Source organism: Hordeum vulgare, chromosome 5H, assembly GCF_904849725.1.
Source record: "Hordeum vulgare subsp. vulgare chromosome 5H, MorexV3_pseudomolecules_assembly, whole genome shotgun sequence".
Classification (NCBI taxonomy): Eukaryota; Viridiplantae; Streptophyta; class Magnoliopsida; order Poales; family Poaceae; genus Hordeum; species Hordeum vulgare.
In genome coordinates, this window is record NC_058522.1 from 415,093,856 (window position 1) to 415,121,762 (window position 27,907).

Here is a 27,907-nt window from a genome sequence, read left to right on the forward strand (position 1 = left end):
TTGAGGGGTTTTCTAAAAAATAGTATGACGGACTAAGAATATCTATTTTTTATTAGTAGGTATAGATTTTCTACTTTCAATTACGTGTCCCGGAAGATGAGAGGATGGCACGGGTCAAATTAAGATGAAAACAAGAAACAAACAATGTCACCTTGATTCGTACATGGGCACCGCTCTGCGTCGGCGCACCGGTGCGAGCGCTCCCGCTGGTCGGGCGACAGCCGTTCGATCTGACTGCGATAACCGTCAGATCTGGCATCTCGTATCCGCTCTGCGTCGGCGCACAGCCCCGCGCGCCTCCGACCTCCTGTTGCACGAGCATCCCATCCCTCTCCCCCCGTTGTCACCGCTCGTCGTCGTCGACGCTTGTGTATGCACAGGCTTGTCCCCCCAAACTTCGGTTTGAAGTTTTTTTCACTTTGGTTGAAACTTTTTTCATGTCGCTTGAAGCTTTTTGCTGGTTGTAGCAAAAATGACAGGCTTCCCTCATTGGTCTGTGGTTAAAGATTTTCAAACATATGGTTGAAACTTTTGTGTCAACGATTGCAACTTTTTGTGTTTCCTGTCGCCGGTTGAAGCTTTTTATATCGTCAGTTGAAGCTTTTTTCTAGCCGGTTGAAACTTTTTTCATCACCGGTTGCAGCATTCGCGGTTTGCATGGTGGGTGGCCCTTGATTCCCCTCGTCTCTGGTTGAAGCTTTGACAATGCGAGTTGTAGCATTTTTTATCGTCGGTTTGAAGCTTTTTTCGTCGCCGGTTGCAACATCGTCGTCTCTGTCATAGCTTTTCATCTCCAACACCGGTGGCATCCGATGCGACTCCATGACGACCGACGGGACGAGATTCAACAAGGGAGACACACCGGCTTGAAGGAACACCGCGGATCTGCCCGACGAAGGCAGGGACCGACGATGTCGACGGCAACAGGGCAAGGGCACGCGCGGGGGAAGTACGCGAGGGGGCGACGGCGGCCTGCGCAAAGGAGAACGCGCGATCCGCGCAGATCGAACGAACGTGGTGCGACCGGCCAAAACGCGCCGTGTATAAACGTACATGCACAAATTGTAGCCCTGATGCTCCAGAAACCTCAGTTTATTTTCGGTAAGCATGCATAACATCACTGCAACCAAGCTTACAAGATAGTCAACCCATCGACTACGCCAACAAAAATAAGGAGCCAGCAAAGCTGCTTGGGCCTTGAACTTTTTGGGCCCGGTCACTTCTCATCTTCCATGTTGGCTTGCCTGCCCCTCTGGCCTTTTAATCGTCGTCAGTGAAAAGTAATGCCACAGTCGTCAAAAGCCCTCATAGTCAGCGGCCGTGTGGACATCTCCGTACAAGTTTTATCAGCAACGCCTCTACAGACTCAAAAAAATAAATCAGCAACGCCCCTACAGAAATATAAATGCACGAGAAACGATTTACAACCAACCAAGTAACCAGCAACATTCAGTAAAAAAAAAAGTAACTAGCAACATTGTGTTAGTTGTACTAATTCATGTCACGGTGCCAAATAAATGACATTACCAGACACATAGATCTTAGCTTTTCTTTCTTAGCTTCCATCTGCAAGAGAGGGTGAAACACATGTATAGTTAACAGGAAAGCAACAAGAACGTTACAAGGCTCAGCAAGAAAATTAATCAACGTATTGTTCATACATTTTCGTCGTCTGAGTCGCTGCTCCAGCCTTCATAACAATATCCAAGGTATGAATCCACCTTCAAGTTACCGGCAAGGTATGCACCGGCACTGCTGGGATGGTTCATATTGACATCCATATTCAAGGTACAACCATAGCAGTATTTTTTTTTTGACGTGAATTTCATATAGAAGAAAAAAGAGAGAAAACAATGTACAAGAGTTACATACAAGCTTACAAACTAACCCAAGATTTACATTATAAATCCAACAAAAAGAAAACTACGAAGTGAGCGCAAATGCCCAACGTACTTGGTTCAAGTCTTCCATGACTAGATAGGCAACATCGAGCACCGAACGTGAGGCATCATTGAATATTCGTCTGTTTCGCTCCTTCCAAACATTCCAGAGAACGTAGGTAGTCGCATGACCGAACCTCATGCGAGCAGCCGCGTCACACCCTTGTGTATTGGCATTCCACCACTCCTCTAAGGTGGAGAAAATAGGTGCCGCTCCATTGGGGATAGATAACCAAGTGGTGAAAATGCCCCAGACCCCACGGGAAAAAAACACTCCCGTGCGAGGTGCTCATTTGTTTCATATCCAGTGAGGCACAGCTTGCAAACCTCGTCATGAGGCCAACCTCAGATGGCCAAACGATCTGCAGTAAGAGCCTTACGGTGCAGTAGGAGCCATGTTCACCATTGTCGCCTTTCCAAATAAAGGCCCTCCTTATTTTGTCAATTTTTTTCCGGGCCCACTTGGGAAGTTGAATGACAGACATGTGAAAAATGCCAACCGCAGTGAGGACAGATTTTGCAAGAACTATGCGTCCCGCACGAGCGAAATTTCTTCCCATCCATGGTTGGAGCTTTGCACCAATCTTGTCAATCAAGGGTTGCAACTCAACTTTTCTGAGCTTTCGAAAGTGCAATGGGAGGCCTAGGTATGTGCAAGGAAAGGTCCCCAGCTTTGCAGGGAACTGGAGAAGGCATTCCTGAAGGTCATTGTTGTTGCATCGGATAGGGAAAATTTCAGTTTTTTCCATGTTGACAAGGAGGCCGCTAGCAGCCCCGAATACCCTCAAGATCCTGACAATAGCGCGCATCTCATCAATGTCTGGGTTTGCAAAAATGGCAGCATCATCCGCATACAAGGACATCCTATAGAGCCCGTTCTTGACTTTGATAGGCTTGAGGAGACCTATCTCAGACGCACGCATAAAAAGCCTCTGCAAGGGGTCAATGGCAAGGATGAAGAGCATGGGGGAGAGGGGGTCCCCTTGGCGGAGGCCACGTCTGTGACGAAAAGACTTGCCCGACCTCCCATTCAGGAGCACTTTAGAATTTGTTGTGGCGAAGAGAGTGCAAAGCCAGTTTCTGTATCTTTGACCAAATCCCAAAGCAGTGAGGACCTCCAACAGAAAAGGCCAGCTCACCGAGTCAAAAGCCTTAGAAATGTCAAGCTTAATGAACAGGCCCGGGATTTTTTTCGGTGAAGTCCATGAAGAATGTTTCTAACATGAAGGAAATTTTCATGGATACAGCGTAGCTTGATGAAAGCACTCTGGCTCACAGAGACAAGATCTTGTAGAAAAGGCGCCGTTCGCATGGCCAGAAGCTTTGCAAAAATCTTTGCAAAACTATGGACCAAGCTAATGGGGCGAAAGTGGTCCACCCTCACAGCCCCATCTTTCTTTGGGAGCAAGACGATGTTCGCTGAGTTAAGCAAACCCAAGCAGGAGCCGCCCATATGGGCAACATGATCAATTGCGGCGCGGATGTCACCCTTGATGACGTCTCAACATACACGAAAGAACAAACCAATGAAACCGTCAGGCCCCGGAGCCTTCTCCGTTGGCATGGAAATAATTGCGGCCTTTATCTCTTCCTCACTGAAATTCCCCTCGAGAGCCGACATATCAGAAGGCACGCACTACGAGGGGAATTTGTGCCCAGATGGTTTTGGAAGTGGTCTAGAATCACACGTTCCTTGTCCTCCGAAGACACGGCGACGCCGTCATCGGTCTGGAGCACGTCAATGAATTTTTTTTCTTCGACGAACATTGGCGCGGATGTGGAAGAGACGCGTGTTCGCATCTCCAACCCGAATCCCAATCAGCCTTGAGCGTTGACGACGTTGCATCTTGAGAATGACTGCCAACCCCTCAAAAAGACTTTTGAGTTCCACTCGCAAGGCAAACTCCTCGGCAGTGAGCGGTCGTGTCTCCATGGCAACATCAAGACGACCAATAATCTCCGACGCCACAGCCATTTGCATGTCAATGTTTCCATAGTTTTGTCGGTGCCACTTTTTGAGGGCCTTCACAGTGCGAGACAATTTTATATGTAGCCAACGCAATGCGTCTATCGTGTGAATATTCTTCCACCAAGCAGAGGTGACAACATCCTTGAAGCCCGGCATTGACGGCCAGAAGGATTCAAATCTGAAGGCACGTGACTTGGGATGGTCAATTGCACCGCGAAGGAGGAGAGGGCAGTGGTCGGACGCCACGACCGGTAGGGCTCGAAGGTGTGAGGCAGGAAAAAGAACATCCCAAGCGATGGAGCAAAAGCAGCGGTCAATTTTTGTCATGATGGGGTTTTGCTGCTCATTATACCACGTGTATCTCCTGCCCGAGAGGTTTATTTCCTTGATCTTGAGGGCATCAAGCGCCGCCTTGAACCCACCCATGAGGCGATGATTTAAGTTGGAGTTGTTTTTGTCAGAAGCCTTGTAAATCAGGTTGAAGTCGCCCAAAATAAGCCACAAGTCTCGCTGCAAGGAAGCCATTCCTTTTAGCTCGTCAATGAAAGCAGTTTTTTCATCATCTCCCTGGGGGCCATAGACCCCGGTGAGGAACCATTGAATCCCCTCCTCTTTCATTTTTATGGTGACAGTCAAAGTGTTGGCAGTAAGTGTGGGGAGCGAAAGCTCGAAAAAAGACGAGGACGCGGCGATTATAATCCCCCCACGTGTGCCAGTAGCAGGGAGGTAGGCGTATTGATCAACAAATTTTGGCCCGAGCACCTCCAAAATGAGATTATCGTCAACAATAGCTAGCTTTGATTCCTGGAGGCAAACAATGTTGCAGGCAGAATCATCCACGATCTTGCGAACAGTGGTGCGACGAGCAGGAGCATTGAGTCCACGCACATTCCAACAAAGTACCTTCACATTGTGTTGAGCCATGGGATTAACTGGTGTTGGAGCATATATCTCCATATGTGGTTTTGGTACTTGATGACAATTCCTATGGACTAATGGTTGCCTTAAGTTACATTTATAGGATTTGTCCATAGGCACTTCTTGAAGTCCATCTGTTGGGTTCAAGGAGTTTATATGATGACCAAGATGGTATTCAAGGTATTATCCAAAGAATGGTCATATAGACACATGGTTGATCAAGATCTCAGACAAAGAGTAAATCAAGATGATCAACACACAAAGCGTACAAGATGTACCGAGAGGGATCAAGTGATCCCATGGTATGTATTTGTCCATAGGCACTTCTTGAAGTCCATCTGTTGGGTTCAAGGAGTTTATATGATGACCCAGATGGTATTCAAGGTATTATCCAAAGAATGGTCATAGAGACACATGGTTGATCAAGATCTCAGACAAAGAGTAAATCAAGATGATCAACACACAAAGCGTACAAGATGTACCGAGAGGGATCAAGTGATCCCATGGTATGGTAAGCATTGTCCATTACGTGTTTGTGTACTAACCCATGGTCTTCGTGAGAGTTCTATGTGGGGGTTAGGTGTGTTTACATGGGCTTGCGTCAAAGGGAAGATCTCATACAACCCATGGAGTATGACGTCAAGTTGTGATCATCATCAATGGTTGATCAAGATCTCAGACAAAGAGTAAACCAAGATGATCAACACACAAAGCGTACAAGATGTACCGAGAGGGATCAAGTGATCCCATGGTATGGTAAGCATTGTCCATTACGTGTTTGTGTACTAACCCATGGTCTTCGTGAGAGTTCTATGTGGGGGTTAGGTGTGTTTCCATGCGCTTGCGTCAAAGGGAAGATCTCATACAACTCATGGAGTATGGCGTCAAGTTGTGATCGTCATCAAGATTGCGATGTGCAAGTTCAAGTGGATCAGCACGAAGATAGCATGCTTGAAGCTTGCCATCCATTGTGGTGGCAATGGACTTGTGAAGATATGCTGAAGAGTGGCTCACCCATAGTGAGTATGGGGGAGCAATCAACTAGTCTTCATCAAGCCAACACAATCAAGAAAGGTGGTCCATCTTGAGGAAGCCAAGATCATCCTCATCTAGCTCAAGAGGACGAGGTGCAAGGTATAGGTTTGGCCTTGATAGGTTTTCTGGTTAGGATAGATTGCTGTTCTATCAAGGGGGGCTCTCAAGTCAGTAGCTTGATCGTATCGTTCGTTGAGAGCTCAAACCATTTGCATCCTTGCATCATACTTCTTGGTTCTTGTTTGGTGTTTCTCTTTGTGAGTTTTAGAGCTTATGGTCATCTTCGTGACAAGCTCGAGTTCATCGAAAACGGAGTCCATATGCATCTACTATGATGTTTTCGATGTTGGAGTTTTTGCCGGTTCTTCATTCATAGATATCTGACATCTCTATATCTTTGGCATATTCATAACCGCATGGTCTTAAGATTTCCAACAAGCTTGGGTTTGCTCGATTCGGATAGCCCTTGTCGTCCTGAATCCAACAAGCTTGGGTTTGCTCGATTCGGAGCTCGTATGCGAAAGTTATGGCTGTTTCAGTGGCGAGCGGTAGTACCGCTGGGCCTAGCGGTAGTACCGCTGGACCTAGCGGTAGTACCGCTGGCTCGCGGTAGTACCGCCCCTGGTCAGCGGTAGTACCGCTCCAGGAGCTTAGTACCGCCTACCTAGCGGCTGTTCGTGGACGGACCTTTTTGCGAAGACTTTCTTCGCGGTGGTAGTGCCTTTGCACTGCCAGGGGCCCAGCGGTAGTACCGCTGGAGTGCCAGCGGTAGTACTGCTAGCTGGCGGTAGTACCGCTGGAGTGCCAGCGGTAGTACTGCTGCAGCCAGCGGTAGTACCGCTGGAGCTCGGGCAGAGAGTGGGGGTAACGGTCTGATTCTTTCCCCCACTATATAAAGGGGGTCTTCTTCCCCCTTGGCCTCATCCATCCGCTGAGCTCTTGTTCTACCTCCATTGTTGACATTCTTAGAGCTTGATTACTCTCAATCCCTCCAATGATTCTTGCTTGTTCTTGAGGGAAAAGAGAGAGGAGATCTAGATCCACATCTCCACCAATCACTTTCTCCTCTATGTGAGGGGAACCCCTTGGATCTTGATCTTGGAGTTCTTTGTGAGCTCCTTGTTCTTCCTCTCATATTTCTCCATAGCTTTTGTTGTTGTGGAGGGATTTGAGTGTGAGGTCCTTGACCACTTCGTGTGTTCTTGCCATTGCATTAGTTGCATCGGTTTGAGTTCTCCACGGTGATACGTGGAAGTGAGAAGTTGAGAAGCTTACTACCTTTGGTACTTAGTACCCTTGGTATTGTGATTCGTGGATGCTTTGGCGTCCTAGAAGCTTGGTGGTGTCTCGGAGCTCAATCATTGTGGTGTGAAGCTTCGCGAAGCGTCGGGGTCTCCAATTAGGTTGTGGAGATTGCCCCGAGCAATTTGTACGGGTACCGGTAACCGCCCCCAAGGGTTGCCACGTGTATGGGTTCGGTGACGGCCCCCAAGGGTTGCCATTTGTACGGGTTCGGTGACCACCCTCAAGGGTCCCTTAGTGGAATCACGGCATCTTGCATTGTGCGAGGGCGTGAGGAGATTACGGTGGCCTTAGTGGCATCTTGGGGAGCATTGTGCCTCCACACCGCTCTAACGGAGATTAGCATCCGCAAGGGTGTGAACTTCGGGATATATCATCGTCTCCCCGTGCCTCGGTTATCTCTTACCCGAACACTTTACTTATGCACTTTACTTTGTGATAGACATATTGTTTATTGTAATATATCTTGCTATCACTTAGTTGTTTATCTTGCTTAGCATAAGTTGTTGGTGCACATAGGTGAGCCTAGTTGTTTGTAGGTTTTGTGCTTGACATATTAAACGTTAGTTTTATTCCGCATTTTTTCAAGCCTAAACCTTAACTATTTTAAAGCGCCTATTCACCCCCCCTCTAGGCGACATCCACGTCCTTTTCAACTGGGAATAACCAAAACAACAGTACGCATTCCTCCAGGACAAAGCACGACCAATATTTTTAACGAGAGTAAATGCGTTGGCCAGACAGAAACAATTGCCTTCCAACGTCGCCAAAAACGACCGCAGCACAAGGGACACAGGCTGCTCAGAAATAGCAGCATTGCACACACAAGGACACCCAGGGAATTACAACCAGCATCGGAACAGTCAGTTTGCAACAGCTGCCACAAGTGGCACAACAGTTGGCAGCTTCTTCGCCTTTTTCATCTTGTTCACCGCCTTGACCAGGCCCTGGATCGCCCTAGTCGCCATGGGAGAGAGAGGACCATCAAACAGGGCCTCGTAACGCTTTGCAGCCACCTCGTCATAAGGTTCTCCAGGCTCGAGCAGGCCTAGACGACGCGCCAGCAGTTCCTGCGCAGCCTTCTCTCTTGACAGCACCGCCGGCTTGGATGCCAACCTTGAGCTACGCCTCAGCTTAGACTGTGAGGCAAGGTATTTATTTTTGCTCGTCAAAGGTGTCAAAACATCGGAGAAAGGCGCAGCCAGGATGAGAGATGGCAGTGTGCGCGTAATCCCAGTGATAAATGCCTCCAGGGGTTCAACAGGGACAACAATGGGAGTAGCAGGGACAACAATGGGGGTAGCAGCATCAACATGAAGACTAGCAACAGGTTCTTCTAAGGTTGGGGTGGCTTGTGTAGCGCTGGAGGCAGCAACAGACAGGGAGCCGTCGTTGCATCCCAGCATAGCCACTTGGTCTAGAGCAGGCAGTACACAACCAGCAGCTTTTGCTTGAAAAATTGGTGTGTCATGTGCAGCGCTGGAGGCAGCAACAGAGACTAAAGCCATTGTATCTTCATCAGACAGAACACACAAAGAGGAGCCCAGGTGAACACCAGGAGTGGGTGGGCTCGGGCTTGGCGCGCGCCGGATCGGGGCAGCAGGGGAGCAAGCGCCCGAGGCGGCGGCCTTAGCCTTGGTCACCGGCATCCAACGCAGACGTGCAGGGTGCCCCATCTGACGCAGACGCCGGCCTTGGCGGGAAGCAGAGGAGTGTGAGCGACGAGAGCCCCCGGCACGTCGGTAAGGCACCGCGTCATGGACTTGGTCACGTCCATGCACATGGGGGGAGCAACGCGGTTGGGGTCCTCACACGGTCACCTGGAGCCATCGCGACGTCGACCGCCACCCCCACCGCCTTCACCACCATCGTCTCAACGCAGCGCAGGAGGAACTGGGCGGCAGCCCGCTGCATGACGCCGACGGAGCACCTCTCGGGCATCACCCTCATGGCGTTGGACCTCCCCACGGTCAACGGGAGGGGAAGTGGTGCCATCCGGGGCACCAGAGCGCCACCCAAGCTTGGTGGAATGCATCACCGGCATGGCACCACCAGGACCCGGCGCGACCGCAAGTCCACGCAGGTCCTCCACGATGTCGATGTGGATGAAGACTTTGTAGAAGCGCCCTTCTTTCGGAGACGTAGGCTCTTGATAGCTGACCACGACCTGAGGTGCAACCCCCGGCAGCAGGGAGGCGGACGCGGCGACAAGTGGCTTGGTGACGGTTATCCACACCACCTTGGCAATGACATCAGTAGTGGCCGCCCAAGCCCATAGGTTAAGCGTTTCGGTGTTGACGCAGCGCAGCGATTCGTCCGTGACAGCATCCAGCGCGCATCGGCGAGAGATGGCAAGGGCTGCGAGCTCCTTTGACCAGATCTGCATCGGGAGCCCCTCAACGCATAGGCGCACATGAAAGGGGAGCGAGGTCCAGTCGGAGTGCCGGTCAGCGCTCCATGCCCTGACCTTAAAAGTCCTGCCGCCGAAGTCAAAATCTTTGCCAACCGCATAGTCGTGGTCGAGCGGGTTGGCAAAGTAGACTAAAAAGTCCTCGGGGTGATGGGTAGCAACCTGCATATCCAGGGGGTTGAATCCCAGAGCCTGACAAAACGCATCGCGGACGTCCTCCGGCGATGTCTGTCGGCGGCTCATGCCTAGCCAGACCACCACGACATGAGCAGTGAAAGCCGCCTCCGCAGCCTCCGAGGCCTCCGTGGCCGCGAAGGTGACGTGGTCCTCCTCAGAGCGCGCCGCATGGTTCACCATCCCCACCATGTCACGCGGCAGAAGGGGAGATGCAGGGGCGACGTGTGGGATGGTGTGGGCAGCAGCAGAGTGCTGGCGCCAGCTCGGCGCAAGCAGGCAGAGGCGGGAGTTTGCCCTGTGCCCCGGAAGGAGGCAACGCCAGCACTTGGTGGGTTGGGTGCAACTGGAGACGAAGTGGTGAGAGTTGAAGCAATTGAAGCACTTCCCCTCTGCCCTCTTGAAGAAATTCACCGGCGCCTCATAACTATGGTAGTTGGATCCAGCGTGCCCCACTTTCCTCCACCAGTATGGCGCCTTGGCCGTCTGCCAGTCGTCCCGGCCAGGGGCCAGCTCGTCGCATCCAGGCGCGGCGCAACCCGAGCCCCGTACAACCTCAGCGTAGGAGCTAGGCCACGGAGCGGCGCTCGAGGCCACGATGATTGATGCGAGCCGCGGACGCGACGGGGCTGCTGCAGCGCAAAGCGCATCCGCCATCAATGGAGTGTACGCCAGCCCCTGCGGAGGGGACGGAGATGCGACAGCTGGGCTGGCAGCATCCCGCGAAGGATTCGCCGTACCAGAGGCACCACGCCCGGCAGAGACGCCATTAATGCACGGGTGTGGCAAGCAGACCACGAGCGGGCAGATCGGAGGCGGGGTCTCCGGCACGGGATCATCTTCGTCGTCGTCGCTCAGCATCACGCGCTCAGCCGAAGCGAGCGGGCAATCGTAGATCAAAGCCTGGCGGGGAGAATGGGTGGACCGGATCTGGGAGAGGCCCCCCCTGCCGGCAGCGCACGTGACGGGCGGTGCGGACGACAGCGCTGGGGCAGGAGCCATCCTTCCTATCCTCTAACCACAACAGTATCCTTTATTAACAAAACACAAGAAAAGAGTTTACCGCAGGGTAACCAAGCAGGCACCAATATTACATCATAATTGCTGACTATCTTGAGTACTGGAAGTACGAGATTTTCTTAGTACACAACAGTCATGGCCGTACATGAACCAGTTTAAAAATGTTTACAAATGTAATGCTCACGGATCTAAGAAGGGGGCAAACTAACAACTCACGAAACTAAAGATAAAGTAATGTAGCCAGAAACACATTTAAGGTTATATGTAACAGATAAGCTCGAGTTGATGCCAACCAATAAATGCTTTTCAACAATACTCAAAATCTAAGAAAAGGGTAAATTATACCATTATCGGTAGATTCAACCGCGCAGAAACAGATGACCACCATTTCCTCTTCTTTTCCTTGTAGCACACAATTGACTTCCGCAAAGAATAGGTTTCCAATGCCACAGTTAGAATCACCAGCTCCTTTAGTCACAATGAAATTGAGATGATAGTAGCAGCATGTAAGCCCCTTACAAATTGTTGTGCACTGCAAAACATCTTTGAGTTCAAATGCAAGATCCTATCATGAGAAGCATGGGTCTGATCAATAACTATTGCATGGATAAAACAACGAGAGGGAGGGAGGGAGGGAGAGAGCAAACCCCGGACAGGCTATGATCCTCGTTATGCTTCTCAACCATAGCTTAAAGTAATCGGCGCATTTGATTATGGAATTGTTGGGTCACATAGGATCTGGAATTCTTCATCCTTGTGTCATCAGGCCAATAAAGAGTTTTTTCTATAGAAATCTCTAGTGAAGGAGCCCCACCTTTATTCATTAACCTAATTTAGATCGGAGCATTGTATATGTTTAGTAGCTTGTACTTTCTCAGAAGTGGACAATAATAAGTCATACTGTACAGAAATGTTTTTGTGATGTGTTTTTACCGAGGGCGACGTCGCTGCTCTCGGTATAATTAAACCGAGTGACGGCGTCGCTAGTTCTCAACGTCCATGCCACGTGGCTTCTCTTTGCCGAGAGTGGCTGTCGGTGTTTTCCCCGTTTGTCGTTCGGTGCGTGTTCGTCGTGAGCCACTGTCGGCAAAGGGGCGTAGTTGCCGTTAATCCGTGTTTGCCGAGGGTGGCTCTCGACATATATTTATTTGTCGAGTGTCCGTGGTTTGGCTCTCGGCGAAGAGCCTGACATCCGGCGTATAAGAAAATTCCACTAGTCTGTATGTATAGAAGTATTGGATCCTTAGGCTGTGTTTGGCTTGACTTTTTTTACCAACTTCTTTGAAAAGCTAAAAGCTAATCAAAGGGGTAAATGTTCAAAACAGCTTTTGAGAATCTGTAGCTTCTTCCTAGTGGAAATTTCAAAGCTGAGGGCATCCTAACTTTTCAGCTTTCAGCTTTTATACAGAGGCTTTTCCACACCAACTTTTTTAGAATCTACAACTCAACCAAACACAACCTTAAAGAATTCATGAACGGTGTTGTAGACTTTCTTTTCAATGAAAGATGAACTAGACAAGATGTGGGGGGGGGGGGGAGGGGAGGCGGATGGGAGGGTAAGAGGAAGGAGGTTGCGGTGACGAAGGAGAGCGGCAGCCAGAGGGAGCTCCCACGGAAAGGGCCGACGCCGGTTGAAGGGGGATTGTGATGAGGTGGAGGGGTGGCTAGGATTCGTTCGGGAGCTGCAGATAAGCACAAAGGAAATGGTGTGATGACAGGTCCCACGAGGACAAGCGTCACGCGAGAGATGCAGTAGATGAATGAGGAGGATCCACAGGTTGAAGGGAATCGTACTGTTTTGTTAAAATTATCCAACCCCATGCTTCCTTCCCAAAGGCTTTGGATTAAGAGTAATTGTCTAATTTCAGTTACGTGTCTCGAAAGACCAGAGGATGGCACATGTCAAACTAAGATTAAAACAAGGAACAAACGATGTCACCTTGATTCGTAAATCCACAAAGTGTAGCCCTGATGCTCCAAAAACCTCAGTTTATTTACAGTAAGCAGGCGCAACATCACTGCAACCAAGCTTAGAAGATAGTCAACCCATCGACTACGCCAACAAAAGTAAGGAGCCAGCAAAGCTGCTTGGGCCTTGAACTTATTGGGCCCGGTCACTTCTCCCCTTCCATGTTGGCTTGCCTGCCCCTCTGGACTTTTAGTCGTCGTCAATGAAAAGTAATGTCGCAGCGTACATATTTTTTAAATTTTAGGATGATTGTTTAGTCATGTATGTATAGAAGTATTGCATCGTTAGAGAATTCATGAACAATGTTGCAGAATTTATTTTCAATGAAAGATGACAAGACAGGGAAAGGGCAAGGGGAGGCGGGCAGGAGGTTAAAAGGAAGGGAAGGAAGGAGGATGCAGTGACATGGGAAAGCGGCGGCCAGAGGGAGCTCCAACAAAAAGGGGCGACGTCAGCTGAAGGGGGATTGGGATGAGGTGGGCGAGTGGCTAGGATTGGTTCAGGAGCTGCAGATAAGCACAATTGAGATGATGTGATGACCGGTCCCACGGGGACAAGCGTCACGCGGGAGATGTGGTAGATGAGCGAGGAGGATCCACCGATCGAAGGGAATTGTTTCCCAAACAGTACTGTCCTGTTAAAATTAGCCAACCCCATGCTTCCTTCCCAAAAGCTTGGATTAAGAGTAATTGTCTCTTTCAATTCCGTGTCTCGAAAGATCAGAGGAAGGCACAGGTCAAATTAAGATGAAAACAAGGAACAAACAATGACACATGTCAAATTAAGATGAAAACAAGGAACAAACAATGTCACCTTGATTCGTACATGCACAAAGCGTAGCCCTGATACTCCAGAAACCTCAGTTTATTTACAGTAAACAGACGCAAAATCACTGCAACCAAGCTTACAAGATAGTCAACCCATCGACTATGCCAACAAAAGTAAGGAGCCAGCAAAGCTGCTTGGACCTTAAACTTGTTGGGCTCGAGCACTTCTCCCCTTCCATGTTGGCTTGCCTGCCCCTCTGGCCTTTTAGTCGTCGTCAGTGAAAAGTAATGCCGCAGTAGTCAAAAGCCCTCATAGTCAGCGGCACGTTTTATCAGCAAGGCCCCTACAGAAATATAAATGCACGAGAAACGATTTACAACCAATCAAGTAACCAGCAACATTCAGTTCAAAAAAAAAAGTAACCAGCAACATTGTGTTAGCTGTACTAATTCACATCACGGTGCCAAAGAAATCCCATTACCAGCCACATAGATCTTAGCTTTTCTTTCTTAGCTTCCATCTGCAAGAGAGGGTGAAACACATGTATAGTTAACAGGAAAGCAACAAGAACGTTACAAGGTTCAGCAAGAAAATTAACCAACGTATCGTTCATACATTTTCGTCGTCTGAGTCGCTGCTCCAGCCTTCATAACAATATCCAAGGTATGAATCCACCTTCAAGTTACCGGCAAGGTATGCACCGGCACTGCTGGGATGCTTCATATTGACATCCCTATCCAAGGTACAACCATAGCAGTATCCTTTATTAACAGAACACAAGAAAATAGTTAACCGCAGGGTAACCAAGCAGGCACCAATATTACATCATAATTGCTGACTATCTTGAATACTCCCTCCGTCACGGTTTAGAAGGCACAGTTAAACTTGCGTGCGTTTCCAAAATAGACAAGGTTTAAGGCGTGAAAGCAATTACTCCTATTAATTAGTACTAGTACTACTCATGCATGCGCCCTCCCAATTTGCTGCTCACACATTAGTACTCCCTCCGTCACGGTTTAGAAGGCACGCTTGAAAAATCTCTGGAACCAAGGTAGTCACCGATTGGTTGTGAGATGTAGTAGGTGTAGATGCTAATGCGCCTAATCAACTGAGAAAATAGTAGTACTAATGCGTGAGCAGTAAATTAGGAGGGCGCATGCATGAGTAGTACTAGTACTAATTAATGAGAGTAATTGCTTTCACGCCTTAAACCTTGTCTATTTTGGAAACGCACGCAAGTTTAACTGTGCCTTCTAAACCGTGACGGAGGGAGTACTAGTATTTTCTCAGTTGATTAGGCGCATTAGCATTTACACCTGCTACATCTCACAACCAATCGATGACTACCTTGGTTTCAGAGATTTTCCAAGCGTGCCTTCTAAACCGTGACGGAGGGAGTACTGGAAGTACGAGATTTTCTTTGTACACAACAGTCATGGCCGTGCATGAACCAGTTTAAAAATGTTTACAAATGTAATGCTCACGGATCTAAGAAGGGGGCAAACTAACAACTCACGAAACTAAAGATAAAGTACTGTAGCCAGAAACACATTTAAGGTTATATGTAACAGATAAGCTCGAGTTGGTGCCAACCAATAAATGCATTTCAACAATACTCAAAATCTAAGAAAAGGGTAAATTATACCATTATCGGTAGATTCAACCGCGCAGAAACAGCTGACCACCATTTCCTCTTCTTTTCCTTGTAGCACACAATTGACTTCCGCAAAGAATAGGTTTCCAATGCCACAGTTAGAATCACCAACTCCTTTAGTCACAGTGAAATTGAGATGATAGTAGCAGCATGTAAGCCCCTTACAAATTGTTGTGCAGTGCAAAACATCTTTGAGTTCAAATGCAAGATCCTATCATGACAAGCATGGGTCTGATCAATAACTATTGCATGGATAAAACAACGAGAGGGAGGGAGGGAGGGAGGGAGCAAACCCCCGACAGGCTGTGATCCTCGTTATGCTTCTCAACCATAGCTTGAAGTGATCGGCGCATTCGATTATGGAATTGCTGGGTCACATAGGATCTGGAATTCTTCATCCTTCTGCCATCAGGCCAATAAAGAGTTTTTTCTATAGAAATCTCTAGTGAAGGAGCCCCACCTTTATTCATTAACCTAATTTAGATCGGAGCATTGTATATGTTTAGTAGCTTGTACTTTCTCAGAAGTGGACAATAATAAGTCATACTGTACAGAAATTAATGTTATTAGTAGGACTACGATGCACTAGTTTGGACAGAAGGTTGCACACTGGTAAGCAACAAGAACAAGAATTGACAAAAAAAAGACAGGACTGTTCACATGTCAATGTTCTTTGACCGTAACTCTTAGAGAAAGCTATCCCTTCTTTGATTTCAGGTTGCACATTGTTTTTACTAGTTAATAGAGCTTAGCTTTCTGGCTATCACCATTAATTAACGGAAACAGAGGTGTGTGATACTATATTAGTTTCAGCTATTTCTATGATTTATACACTATTTAAACAACTGTCTCAAATAATTTTACAAAGATATACCATTAACTTTTGGTGCCATCAAAACAGGAAATACAAATCATTGTAGGCTAGTGTTTCGTACAATCAAATTGTAATGTTATATAGAATCCAGTTTGAAAAGTCATTTGTTATTAATTTCGATATAATGAATATCAGATATGCACACAAAACGAGTAGTATTAAGAAGCGATGAACATTCATCTAGAATTGAGTTGAGGAAATTTACAGATTTCGATCCAGATGTTGATGAAAATAGTGATCCATAGCCTTGTCAACTTCCTCTAAGCTCTGAAACGGCCCGCCTGCATCAGGATACGTGTGGAAATATCCCCCAAGATCAACCCTGATGTAATATCCGAAACCCCAGTCACGTCGTTCTCGTTGCCAAATGCCTGGCCCAGAAGGTGAGGCAAGGCAGTTCCCTGATTGCGGTGAGGCCATAACAGTGTCGGAAGAAGAGGAAACGGCTCCCGTGCCGGACGATTTCTCCTCCAACGTTGTAGCCTTGAGCGACTCCTTGAGGGACGACACCTCTGCAGATTCGCCGGGATGTGTAGGCTTCCCATCCACCACCACAACACAGTCGGAAGATGAGGAAATGGCTTCAGTGCCGGACGATTTCTCCTCTAATGCTGTACTAGCCTTCAGGGACGACACATGTGCAGTTTCCGTGGGTGGTGTTGGCCTATCCACCACGAACTCGAACTGGAATCTGTCGTAGCTGGAAAAGCAATCAAAATTTCCATCGATCGATCAGTGAAATGAAAAATCTGGAATAGAAGATTCGAGAGGGAGAGGGAGAGGTACACACGTTGAAGACGGCGGCGGAGCCCGAGGCCTCTTTCGGCGGCGATGGGCGATGTAGACGTCGGTGTAGAATGCACGGACTGCGTCTTTAAGATCCTGGAGATCCCGGAACGCTGGCCCAACTTTGGCGGAGATATACCTCGGGCGATAGTTCCCCTCCTCGTCGACACGGACGTAGACCGTAATCGGGTCCAAGCCGCCGGTGGGACTGCGCCGCGGGAGGCACTCCCGAGGAAGCAGCTTGGACGCCATGACAGCGGTCGGAGGAGGACTTAGGGTTTGCAGATTTTCATCGGGGATTGAGATTTTTTCTATTCACTATCAGGTTGAGATTGTAGAGAATAAAGACACTCGAGAACAGTACAGATGAGACAGCGGCTATTGCATCTGCACGAAAGGGCACATCCAACTCACTATCTCAACCGTCTAATCAAATCATCAATGGTTAAAATCACCGTTAACGAAATCATTAATGAAACGCTAATCACGCTTAGTCTCAGCCCGCACGCCTGCATGATCGGACGCCCACTCCTCCTATCCTAACTGACGCCCATCCTCCGCTCCCGCCGCTGTTCCGCCGCCTCCTGCGCCGTCCGCCGCTCCGCCGCCTCCCGTGTCGCCCGCCGATGCCCCGTCGCCCGCTGCCGCCGATGAGCCCATCCGATGGCGGCGTCGACCCACCCATCTTCTGCTACTGGATGCGGCGACCCAGTCGCCGTCTTGCAGGCGAACCATCGACTGTTGTGTGGTGGCCTTCAGATCGTCCACGGAGAAGTCCTGAAGCGGTGGCGTGTCGAAGACGATGCACGGCGCTGGAGCGAGGGCCACCATGACTAACCTCACTCCAATCATCTCACGGGGCAAGCTGATGGCATCAAGCGTAAGTATCCATCATAGGCTCATAACTTATGAGATTGCTCTCTGCTTGTTCACATGATTGCTCCCCTGCTTGTTTCCTGTATAATGGTAGTGATATGCGGTGCACGCATCAGTGTTCCATCCAAATCCAATTCACTAACTACTTGCGCTCTCCACTTTATAAGAAATTTTGGCGGTGCTCAGTGGTATACCTAGAAGCTTTCAGTTTGAATTTTGTCGGCGATTCTTCAGGTAGACTTGTTGCTTCCGAATCCAAAGTGCATGATGGGACTGAAGAGTTTGACTCTTCGAATCAGAGGAAACCAAGGCTAGCATAGTCCCCATAAGAACTTGGGTTGCATGCAGTAATATTTTCTGGCCCCGTGAGAAAAAACAAGGATTTCACATATGAGGTGCACTTGACATCTCCAAATTGGACATTTTCCAAGATCTTGAAACAATTTTTACTTTCGGCTAATTGTATCCTGTGAGGAGTCTGCTTTGTTAAACCATTCAAAACCTTTTGCATGACAGAGCTGAGGTACCAAGCGAATCCAGCAACCTCTGTCATGTTGTTTGTCACTGTGATTTGATTCTTTTCTTCCTTAGCAACACACTACACTCACACCTGTATAAGAACAACATTAGTGTTCAGGCCTGTTGGTTTTCCCAGGTACACTCAGATATATATTGCTACAAGTGAAACCTGTGATGGTGAAAAAAGATTAACCGCATCGAATACAATGTTTAATTTTATTAGATGGTGAACAACTCCTCTTAGAAACACAATCAACCCAAATTGCAGCCCTCGACTATCTTGTTTCTGTCATAGGTGATGATTTTGTTCCATGTTATGGTGGAAAAACGGCACATGTGTCTATTTCTGACCTTCGTATAATGAATGTCCTTTCTTCTTGCCACCATGGGTATGCATTATTATGACATGGTTAGCTGGGTGTAATGTGAGAAGGAAATAAATATTTGTGTACATGCAGGGTTGTAGTGTACACCTCGCATATGGATGCACGACATTTCTTTTGAAGAATCGTGACTAAGTGAGAAAGAATGAGCCGAGCAAAATTAACACTCAAGGCTAAATGAAAAGTGTATATGTTGCAGATGTAGGTCAATGGGCTTCCACATCGGTTCATCATTTTGAAGCAACAACAACTGTTGGAACTCTGGCATATATTGCTCCTTAAGTTTCGCTCAGTAATTAATATGGTCGGAAGGTATAGTCCATCACTATGTGCTTTAGACGGCCCCGTGCATACTCTGCCATCCGCCTCCTAACTTAATTCATTTTGCTCGAGCATAAAAGCTTTACTAATTCTGAATCTTGCATACACTTTTTCTTGGCATGAGTAGTGCATAGTCTTCAGCCGACACAAACATATTAATATTTTATGTTCTATTATTTGCCGAAGAACTACTAATTTTTCATTTGGTGGAGATAGATGATGTGTGGATGTAGGGTCTTCCTTTACGTGATGTTGGATGGTACCTATCCTTTTTAGGATCCAAAAGATCACAAGAATTTCAAAATGAAAATAAAGGTATGTTGCGAGCCGTTCAGCTTAGTAATTCCACAAGTTGTATTCTAGCAAAGCAACAAAATACCTGGAATGCACAAACTATTTGGTTTTCAGTACTCAATTCCGGATTTCCACCTTATGAATCAGTTTATGAAGATGTGGATGGTAAGGAGCTGTGAGCCCATCAACGATTTTGCTCAAGTTTACAACTTGAATCTCAATCCTACATGAAAATTTCATTTGTGCCATGAAAAATTCAGTTAGCTTTACGATTTTATTTTCAATATTCATTTCTATTAGAAGTTAAAATCAGAACTCAAGCATGTTCCTTACTGGAGTCAACTAAATGATCATTAAACATGTCAAAACTGAACAATGTATTGACCACCCATCCTGTATTAGACAAGGAAGCATATACACATCATCTACTACCCCTATATAAAAGGAAGAGAGTAGGCAGATCCAACGAAAAAATCTGATTCAGATGCTTACCTATGTTTACTGCTGATTTCACCTACCCCTTGTGTTCATGCAGGGGTGTAGCCTACCTACTTCAATTTGTTCTCAGAAACCATGAACGGTCACTGATGCTGATGAAAAAAGAAAGAAAGAGAAGCAGGTAACTAGACCTATCTTCAGGCCTAGACTGTTACAGTTTTTCATAATCTGTCTTATCAGTACCTTTCGAATTGTTTCACAATTTCATAATCTGTCACCGTTGTTACTCCTTTGAATCTGACCGCAACCAAACGACCCTGATCTTTGCACCGGTCTGTGTGTCGTCTCCCAAGGACGAGAAGAGCGTCAAGGTATTGTTTTGTCACGCTGAACAAGAACATAACGGCGTGTAATTGTTCTCAAGATTTTTTTCATATGATTCTGTATATACAATAGCTGGTTCATCGCGTGGTGATCTGCTTTGTAAATTTCTGATATTGTAGTAACTGACGCTGATTGATTCAGTAATTACAGGGGCGTGCTCAGACAAAGTGCAGGAATGGGAGGAGTGCGTCAAGAACAAGACGGTGTGCCCTGACATGTATGTATAATTGTTTTTTATATATTTTTTCAAATGAAAAGGACAAAATGTTCACTATAAATTCGGTTGTGTATAATTAGGAGCGCGCATTACCTCAATAAAAATTAGGAGCACATAAATGTTTATTTATAGTATGAATTATGATTTGTCGTTATATATTGCCACAGAAACCAATGCATATGAGACCATATTTTATCCTTTGTCATACCTTTCGGAGCTCTTGAGCGTTGGTTCTTGAAAATCTCAAAAAGAGGGCGAGTGATGCTTATGGGAGAGAAGGAAACAGAAGCATGTAATGTGACCTAACATTTTTTTTCATATTCTTTGTATTCTTTAAAGTAGTTGCCTTTCAGAACTTGCGCAAAGGTGCCTCGAAACGCATCTGCCCTGCCCGAGAAGAGGACGTTCAACCCCGGCTGGCATACAATGGGACCAACAGGCTGTTTCATCACAGATCCACGGTAATATACTAGGGTTAATTGGATAGATGCCACTACAATTTCCGGCTATTTGAGAAACGCCACTGCAACTTTCATCTTTCGAAAAATGCCATTGCAACTCTGTGTACATTTGACAGATGCCATTATGCCCACTTCCACGCATATACCGGCCAATATACCAACGTATTTCTGCCGTATGTACGTATAAATGGTGGGACCCACATGAATCTTTTTTTTTTTGGAAGAACGGTTGACTCGCTGCATCCTTCCACCCGCTGCATCCTTCCACCAGACCCCCGCATGAATATTTTTTTTGGAAGACCGGTTGCATCCAAATTCCAGACCCCCGCTGCATACCCGCTGCATCCAGACCTAAACCTAGATCGTGGCGGCGGCCGGTGACGAGCATGGGCATGGCGGCGGCAGACGCCGGCGACCCCGGCGGAGAAGAGCACCTTCTTCCCGCAGTCCCTCCCCTCCTTGGCGACAGCGCAGTCCCTCCCCAGCTTCGTCACTTGCCTTGCGGACAGAAGGCGGCGAGCATGGAGGCGCTGGTGCCGGTGAAAGGCGGCGAGCATGGCGGGAGCGAGGACCTGATTCCTGCCTTCCTTTCCCTGCCCTCAAACCGGACGGAAGCTTCCTCCAAACCTCCTTCCCCTCGGCGGCTGAAGGCAATAAACATGGCGGCAGCGGACAGGCTGCAGCTTGGGGGCATCCAGGACCTGCTTCGTGCATCCCCGACTCTCCTTTCCAATCAGATGGAGGAAGCTCACCCGATGGCAAGCATGACTGCAGCCCCAAATCATCTCTCCTTGTAAGTATCTGAATAATATTTTGTTGGTGGTTCTTTGTTCGGAATGAAATTCCTTGTCATAGTATAGCAGTAGTCGTTGGTGTTGGTTCTTGACTGCCGTTTCTGCCAATTTTTGGTAGGTGCAACGGGAGCAAAGAATTTGACATAGATTGGGGAGATTACCTAGCCAATGATGCACGAATGCTAACTATGGGTGGCGTTTCTGCTGGTCCTTTGCTTCCTTTGCTTGTTCAAGGGATTGAGTGTTCCACATCCCAGCTTGCTAGTTCAAGCCAGCCAAATCATGTGGATGTTGAGCACCAAACAAATGATGTAGATGGTGACCAAGAATCTGAATATTCTTTAGCTGACCCATTTGATAATGAAGAGGAGTATATTGGAGTTGATGATGAGAATATGTATGATGTTACCGTGCCTATTACTATCACAGCGCAACCCGAAGCCCCAACGATTATTGATGAAGGAGATGATAACATGGATGAGGCAGTGGTAATGCAACATATCCAAGAGGAGGCAGAAATTGCTGACTTTGATCCCCTGCAATACAGAATTGCGCATGATCCTGAAAAACCTGACATTAGAGTAGGGGCTCTATTCCCTGACATTATGGCCTTTCGTAAAGCTATAAGGCATCATGCTGTTGTAGCAGACTTTGAGTTTGCTAATGTGAGGACTGACCAAAGTAGATTCATCGCTAACTGCGCATATGATACTTGTCCATGGCGCATTCACGCGTCTAGGCTGCGTGATGAAAAGGTTATCATGGTATGCTAATACACGTCTAGAGTTTGTTGTTTATAATTGATCTATTAATTCTGCCATTTGTTTTCTTATACGAGCATGACATCATTTTGCAGATAAAAAAGATGCCTTTCGAGCATGACTGTCCAACAACAAAGCTAGAAGATAGCAAAATGGCATCCCAAGATTGGGTTGCAGAGAAGCTCGGAGATTGGGTGAAGAAAAACCCTGGGGCGGGCGCAAAACAAGCTATGGTGAAGCTGCAGGATCAATATAACTTCAAGTTGAAGTATAGTAAGGCTTGGGCAGGTATGCGTCTAGCTCTGGACAAGATCAATGGTAAATACGAGGATTCTTTTCAGCTGTTGTTTAGTTGGAAAGCAGAAATCGAGAGGAAGAGTCCTGGAAGCATAGTTGAAATTGAATTAGCTAAGATCAATGATAAGTATCATTTCAGTAGAGTCTTCGTAGCTTTTAAGCCCTGCATAGATGGTTTTTTAGCTGGTTGTAGACCATACATAGGAGTAGATGCAACCGCACTAAATGGAAAGTATGTTGGTCAGCTAGCATCAACAACCGCAGTAGATGGACACAACTGGTTGTACTACGTAGCATATGCTGTGTTTGATTTAGCAACCGCAAATGTTGGATAAGATAAGAGAGCTCGTTATGGTTAAGTTCAATGTGAGGAGGCAGATTTCTAGACAGATGGCGGCCAAAATACTGTCGGCTGTCCTTAAAAAGCTCAATGCCCTTAGCAAAACAATTGGACTACACAAAATCTCATGGAAAACTGATACTCAAGCAGAGGTTACCCTTTATAATGTCAAAACCTATGACCAAAGGCACACTGTAGACTTGGAGGAAAGAGCTTGCACATGTCGGGTATATCAAGTTTCAGGGAAGCCTTGTATTCATGCATTAGCGTTCATCTGCTCAATGAGAGTCAGAGGGGTAGAAATTCAATCCTTCGTTGATGACTACCACAGCATGGCTAGATTTCGGGCTGCATATGCATCGGCGATGCCAACAATGACAGATAAGACACAATGGGTGCAAGTGGATCTTGGCTTCACGGTAAACCCACCTATACAAGAGAAAAGGCCTCCTGGCAGGCCTAGAGTACAGAGAATTAGAGGGTCCCTTGAACCTGGCAGGAAGGTGGTTAAGTGCAAGAAATGTAAGCAACCTGGCCACTTTGAAAAAACTTGCACAATCCCTCCTCCAAGATATCCTGATTATGTTGATGAGGAACAACCAGAGCAGCCACAAGAGCACCACACGCCTAGTAAAAGGTATAGTAACATGTTTCTTTCCTAACTAGTTATAATGCACATTTCTTAATTTTCTATGGGATACATTGCAGGAAGCGACCTGCTACTGTAGCTGAGGAGTAAGATGTGCATGACAACGAGAGGTAACTCTTCTTAATTCTAAGAGTAGCTAATGGATGTTGCCTAAGATTTTTCCAATAATATGATTCTCCATGTATCTATAGGAATAGGACTACACCAACCAAAACGAAGTCTCCGGTGAAGAAGACGACACCCGCAAAGAAGGCGGCACCGGAAAAGAAGGCCACACCCGCGAAGAAGGCGACAACGGGAAAGAAGGCCACACCAGCGAGGAAGACGACTCAAATGAATAAACAAGCTAAAGGTAAAGAAAAGAAGAAGTCGCCCGTGAAGAAAAAGACTCCAACGAAAAATGGCAAGAAAAAGAAACCAGAAGTTGTTGTACCATCCATAAGTGAGGCTGTTCTGAAGCCATCACTTGGAACCAAGCGAAGCCTTATGTACTGGCTTGGGGGCTAGTTAATGGTCTTGTAAGCATGTTGAACATTTGTGATGTTTTGCGATGGCAATTTGAACCTGTAGAACTGTTGAATGTTTGAACCCGGAGTATTTATGTACGCATGTGTGCCTAAGGCTTAATCCTTTATATCTGTTATGCAACCCTTTTAATGGAGCCATTTGAATGTTTATTTACATGTCATTTATTTTCTGCATTTCAAATTATTTACAACAGCATTCCAATTTTATTTACAGCAGCATTTCAATTTTATTCTGTCACAATTTATTTCATGGTTTTTTAAGCCTGATTCGCGTGGGTCCCACCATTTATACGTACATACGGCAGGAATACGTTGGTATATTGGCCAGTATATGCGTGGAAGTGGGCATAATGGCATCTGTCAAATGTACACAGAGTTGCAATGGCATTTTTCGAAAGATGAAAGTTGCAGTGGCGTTTCTCAAATAGTCAGAAATTGTAGTGGCATCTATCCAATTAACCCAATATACTAACTCTTTCTCTTTTTAATCAACAATTTTCTTTTTCATCGGATTTTCAAGAAGGAGCCATTTGCATTACCAGCTATAATGTATGTGAGAAGTAATTTTTTAAGAGGAGCCATTTGCAGCTAATCTTAGTGTTCATAATACATGATGATAAATGCAACAATTTTTAGATAACAAGATGCATGTTGTTGCAGTACACAAAATTGAGAACTAAGCCTACTTAATAGATGCAAATTACAAGATAGCAAAACATGAACAACTTCATTATGCTCCATTTTCTTCATAATTATGCTTCCTTTATGTGTGGTTCTATTTTGTGTTCAATTTTTAATTCATTCGTCTAACATTTATTCTTTGCTCATAGTCTATTCTATGAGAAATAGGATGATATACCCTCCATGGATCTTTTATTGTTACCCAACTGACAATATCATAATGAGTTATACATGGTGGTGACTATTATATTTAAGCTCCCTGTTTTTTGCATTAGACCTTTAAATGTGTGTATTTGTGGTAGATGTATCATTAAAAAGAGTATTGATCGAAATGTGCGTTACACGTGCAAGCTTACTAATTGTTTTTAAGAGAAGTCGTAAACGCTTTGTATATAATTTTTGTGTTTGCAAAAAAAAAACTGATATACAAACATGTTCCATGCTACTATGCTACCTGGTAATCCAAAGTATTTTTTGGTTTCACCACCAACAACGTCTTCTGTACAGAATAACTCATGTTAATTATCTAATACCTGGATATTGAGTACAACCCTTTGATATCTTGAATTATTGTTTTCACTCATGTTTAAACCAGCTGGTCTTTCCTTGCGTGCTTACACTATTTTTGGGTGGAAGTGGCTGGCTCATTTAATCATCTATCATGCATTCATTGTATGTGATTTGAGTATATTGATAGAACAGTTCACCTGTTTTCACGGATTGGTACCCTTTTTGATGGTTGGTGTCAAGATGGTTGATTACGTACTTGGATTGCTTGTACAAGACACATCTTGTTTCAGTTGGTATCCATATTTTCAGATTGTTAGCTAGCAAAACTAAGCTGCAAATTATGGTACCATGCCATATTTTAGCATAATTTGGCTGGTTTTTGTTGTTATTTGCATACACTGACAGTAAGTACTATAATTATATTGCAATATGAGACATACTTGTGAAGTGTCTTTTCATTTTTGTATTTTACTGCAAATGTATTATTGATCTCTCCCATGTTGTATTTTGACGAATGAGCAACCTAAATTCCTTTTCAGTAACAAATGTGGATAAACAGGTGTAGAGAATATAATCTTAGTGAAGATATTTCAAAGGAGATGGGACAATGTTGTACAAGTAAATTTATTGGACTAGAGCAATAGCCAATTTTATTGTTTCGTTTCTCTATTCCCTTCCCCATGTATTTTTATGCGTTCTCAACTTGGAAAAGATGATATCTCACAATCAAACTCATTGCATTTTTTAAGCTACTCTACCAAATTCATAACATGGTTGAGCATTGTTGTCTAATACATTATGTTTCATTTTTGTGTCATTATATGCACTTTATTTGTGGTTGTATTCCTTTTACCAATTGTTTATTCATCTACATCATGTTTATTTCTGCTTGTACTATCTTCTGTCAGCTGTATTGGACCGCATGCCCACCATTGTTCTTCTTTTGAAGAACCTTTGCATTGTTGCTCAACTTACATGATGATAGCGAAAGGAATATGATGCTTAGCTTTATCTTCAAGCGTTGTTAGTGTCTTTAGTTGGATCTCTAAAATCATGTTTGTCGTGGTTTACTTATACGATGTAATTTGTAGTAGACGTATCTTTCGAAGGAGCATTGCTTGAAAGCGTGCGTGCATTGCACGTGCAAGCTTACTAGTCTTCTGAAAGTGACTATACTGCATCAAGTAAAAAAGAATGACGCTTACTATTTTGAAAGTAAAAATAAATCTTTATTTCAAACCCGATGGGTGCCCTAATGCCTCAAGTTGCCTGTTGGGTTCGGGCATGGGTGTGCGGAAACCCTATTTAACGCCATAGCCGTCGGTTACACGCAAAATTTGCTAATCGGTGCGTGAAACGTTCCGTAATGGGCGGTCTATGTAGAGATCCTTCATGAATGTTTTTAGCACGTGAACATTTTTTGAAATCGGTGAACTTTTTTGAAAATCGATGATTTTTTTTGGAAATTCGTGAACATTTCTGAAAATCGATGAACATAATTGAAAATTCATGAACTTTTTCAAAACCAGTTAACCGTTTCTAAAAATTGAAGAACTTTTTTCAAAATCATTGATTTTTTTTCGAATTCTATGAAATTTTGGGAAAACCATGAAAATATTTCAAGAATCGACGAACTTTTTTCATAATAATTGTACTTTTTTTTGCTAATATGAACTTTTTTAAAATTTGTAAACTTTTTTAAAAAATTTAATGACCAACACATTTTTACATGAGCCGGTCCATGAGGAGGAGCGCTGCAGGCGTCGGCTTCCCTAACCGGCGTTGAAGGCGCCGAATAGGAGCACCCATGGGTGTGACTCAAAATCCTAGAAAACTAAAATAGATATGTTGGGCCTGGTCCATGTTTGCACGTACGGGTCACGTGGAGATAAAAGATGAAAAGGAATGGTTGGATGATCTTGTGTATTTAATCTAATATTTCAATTAGCTTTGCACTAATTTTAAAAACTAATTGTTCCTTCTAATTTCATCAGGTTATGTTGAGCTCGGGTAGAAAGTCATAAAATAAAAAGGAAGAAGGCAGATGAGGAGAAAAAAACATTGAAAAGATCTCTTTTAAAATAGGGCGCTCATAAGCACCGTCACGTCGGCCTAACATTTTGGCCGTTTGCCGCGCGGCCGGTCGATTAGCGCATCCTGGGCCGTTTAGATATTGTCCCCCGGGCCATGTCTTCCTCCTTGCCCCTCCCTGTCCCTCGCATCACAACTGCGAGCTTGGCGCGGCGCTCGCTCCTCCCCGCCGCCCCCGCACACACCGCCCCCTCGCCTTGCCTCGCCTCCTCATCTCCTCTCATCGCCGATCATCCCTGGCTTTCACCCCTCGCCATCGATCGCCGACGAGCTTCATGTCTGCAGCACCCCGATGCTCGTCATCGCTCACGCCTCATGCCACAGCTCGTCGGTCACATGTCACCCTCGTCGCATCTCATTTGCCTGTTGCAGCAAAAACGAGCGCCCGTTCAAGAATAATTGAGCACTGGTTCCAACAAAAACCATCTTCGCCGCCGAGATGCATAGTCGGTTGCAGCTTGCATTGCCACCTGTTGTAGCAATTCGAAGAACTGGTTGTAGCAAATTTTGACACCGGTTGTATCAAAAATTTGTGACGCTCGCTT

At 45.9% G+C, this 27,907-nt stretch overlaps 2 protein-coding genes, 1 long non-coding RNA gene and 1 pseudogene across 4 annotated transcripts; 2 read left to right on the forward strand and 2 right to left on the reverse strand.

The window, feature by feature from the left end:
- Window positions 1-1,379: 1,379 nt before the first annotated feature.
- Window positions 1,380-11,657, reverse strand: LOC123396804 (annotated as a pseudogene).
- A 1,836-nt stretch (window positions 11,658-13,493) lies between these two features.
- Window positions 13,494-17,198, reverse strand: LOC123396047. 2 transcript variants are annotated; one of them, XM_045091078.1, is made up of 8 exons: window positions 16,824-17,198; window positions 16,239-16,733; window positions 15,453-15,633; window positions 15,325-15,370; window positions 15,151-15,225; window positions 14,121-14,266; window positions 13,987-14,025; window positions 13,494-13,848 (listed from the first exon to the last, which is right to left on the reverse strand). In XM_045091078.1, exons 1-8 carry the CDS (start codon window positions 17,069-17,071, stop codon window positions 13,837-13,839), a joined length of 1,242 nt encoding a protein of 413 aa, XP_044947013.1. In that variant the 5' UTR covers window positions 17,072-17,198; the 3' UTR covers window positions 13,494-13,836. The 2 variants fall into 2 exon arrangements, with proteins under 2 accessions (XP_044947013.1, XP_044947012.1); XM_045091077.1 differs by having other exon boundaries at window positions 15,151-15,370.
- Window positions 17,199-17,341: 143 nt separating this feature from the next.
- On the forward strand, window positions 17,342-20,827 carry LOC123398496. The gene is made up of 3 exons (XR_006610168.1): window positions 17,342-17,699; window positions 18,797-19,233; window positions 19,748-20,827. It is a non-coding gene; the product is annotated as an uncharacterized LOC123398496 (long non-coding RNA).
- A 1,535-nt stretch (window positions 20,828-22,362) lies between these two features.
- On the forward strand, window positions 22,363-22,947 carry LOC123398495. The gene has a single exon (XM_045092958.1). The coding sequence runs from the start codon at window positions 22,372-22,374 to the stop codon at window positions 22,897-22,899; it is 528 nt and encodes a 175-aa protein (XP_044948893.1). The 5' UTR covers window positions 22,363-22,371; the 3' UTR covers window positions 22,900-22,947.
- Window positions 22,948-27,907: the final 4,960 nt, after the last annotated feature.

Bases quoted from the DNA above. Each gene is read 5' to 3' on its own strand.
- LOC123396047 (XM_045091077.1), bottom strand. From the start codon at position 17,071: ATGGCGTCCAAGCTGCTTCCTCGGGAGTGCCTCCCGCGGCGCAGTCCC. The intron at 16,734-16,823 runs GTGTGTACCTCT...TTGCTTTTCCAG, and splicing joins GCTCCGCCGCCGTCTTCAAC to CTACGACAGATTCCAGTTCG. The intron at 15,371-15,452 runs GTTTGCTCCCTC...TTGTCATGATAG, and splicing joins AGGATCACAGCCTGTCGGGG to GATCTTGCATTTGAACTCAA.
- LOC123398495 (XM_045092958.1), top strand. From the start codon at position 22,372: ATGCCTTTCGAGCATGACTGTCCAACAACAAAGCTAGAAGATAGCAAA.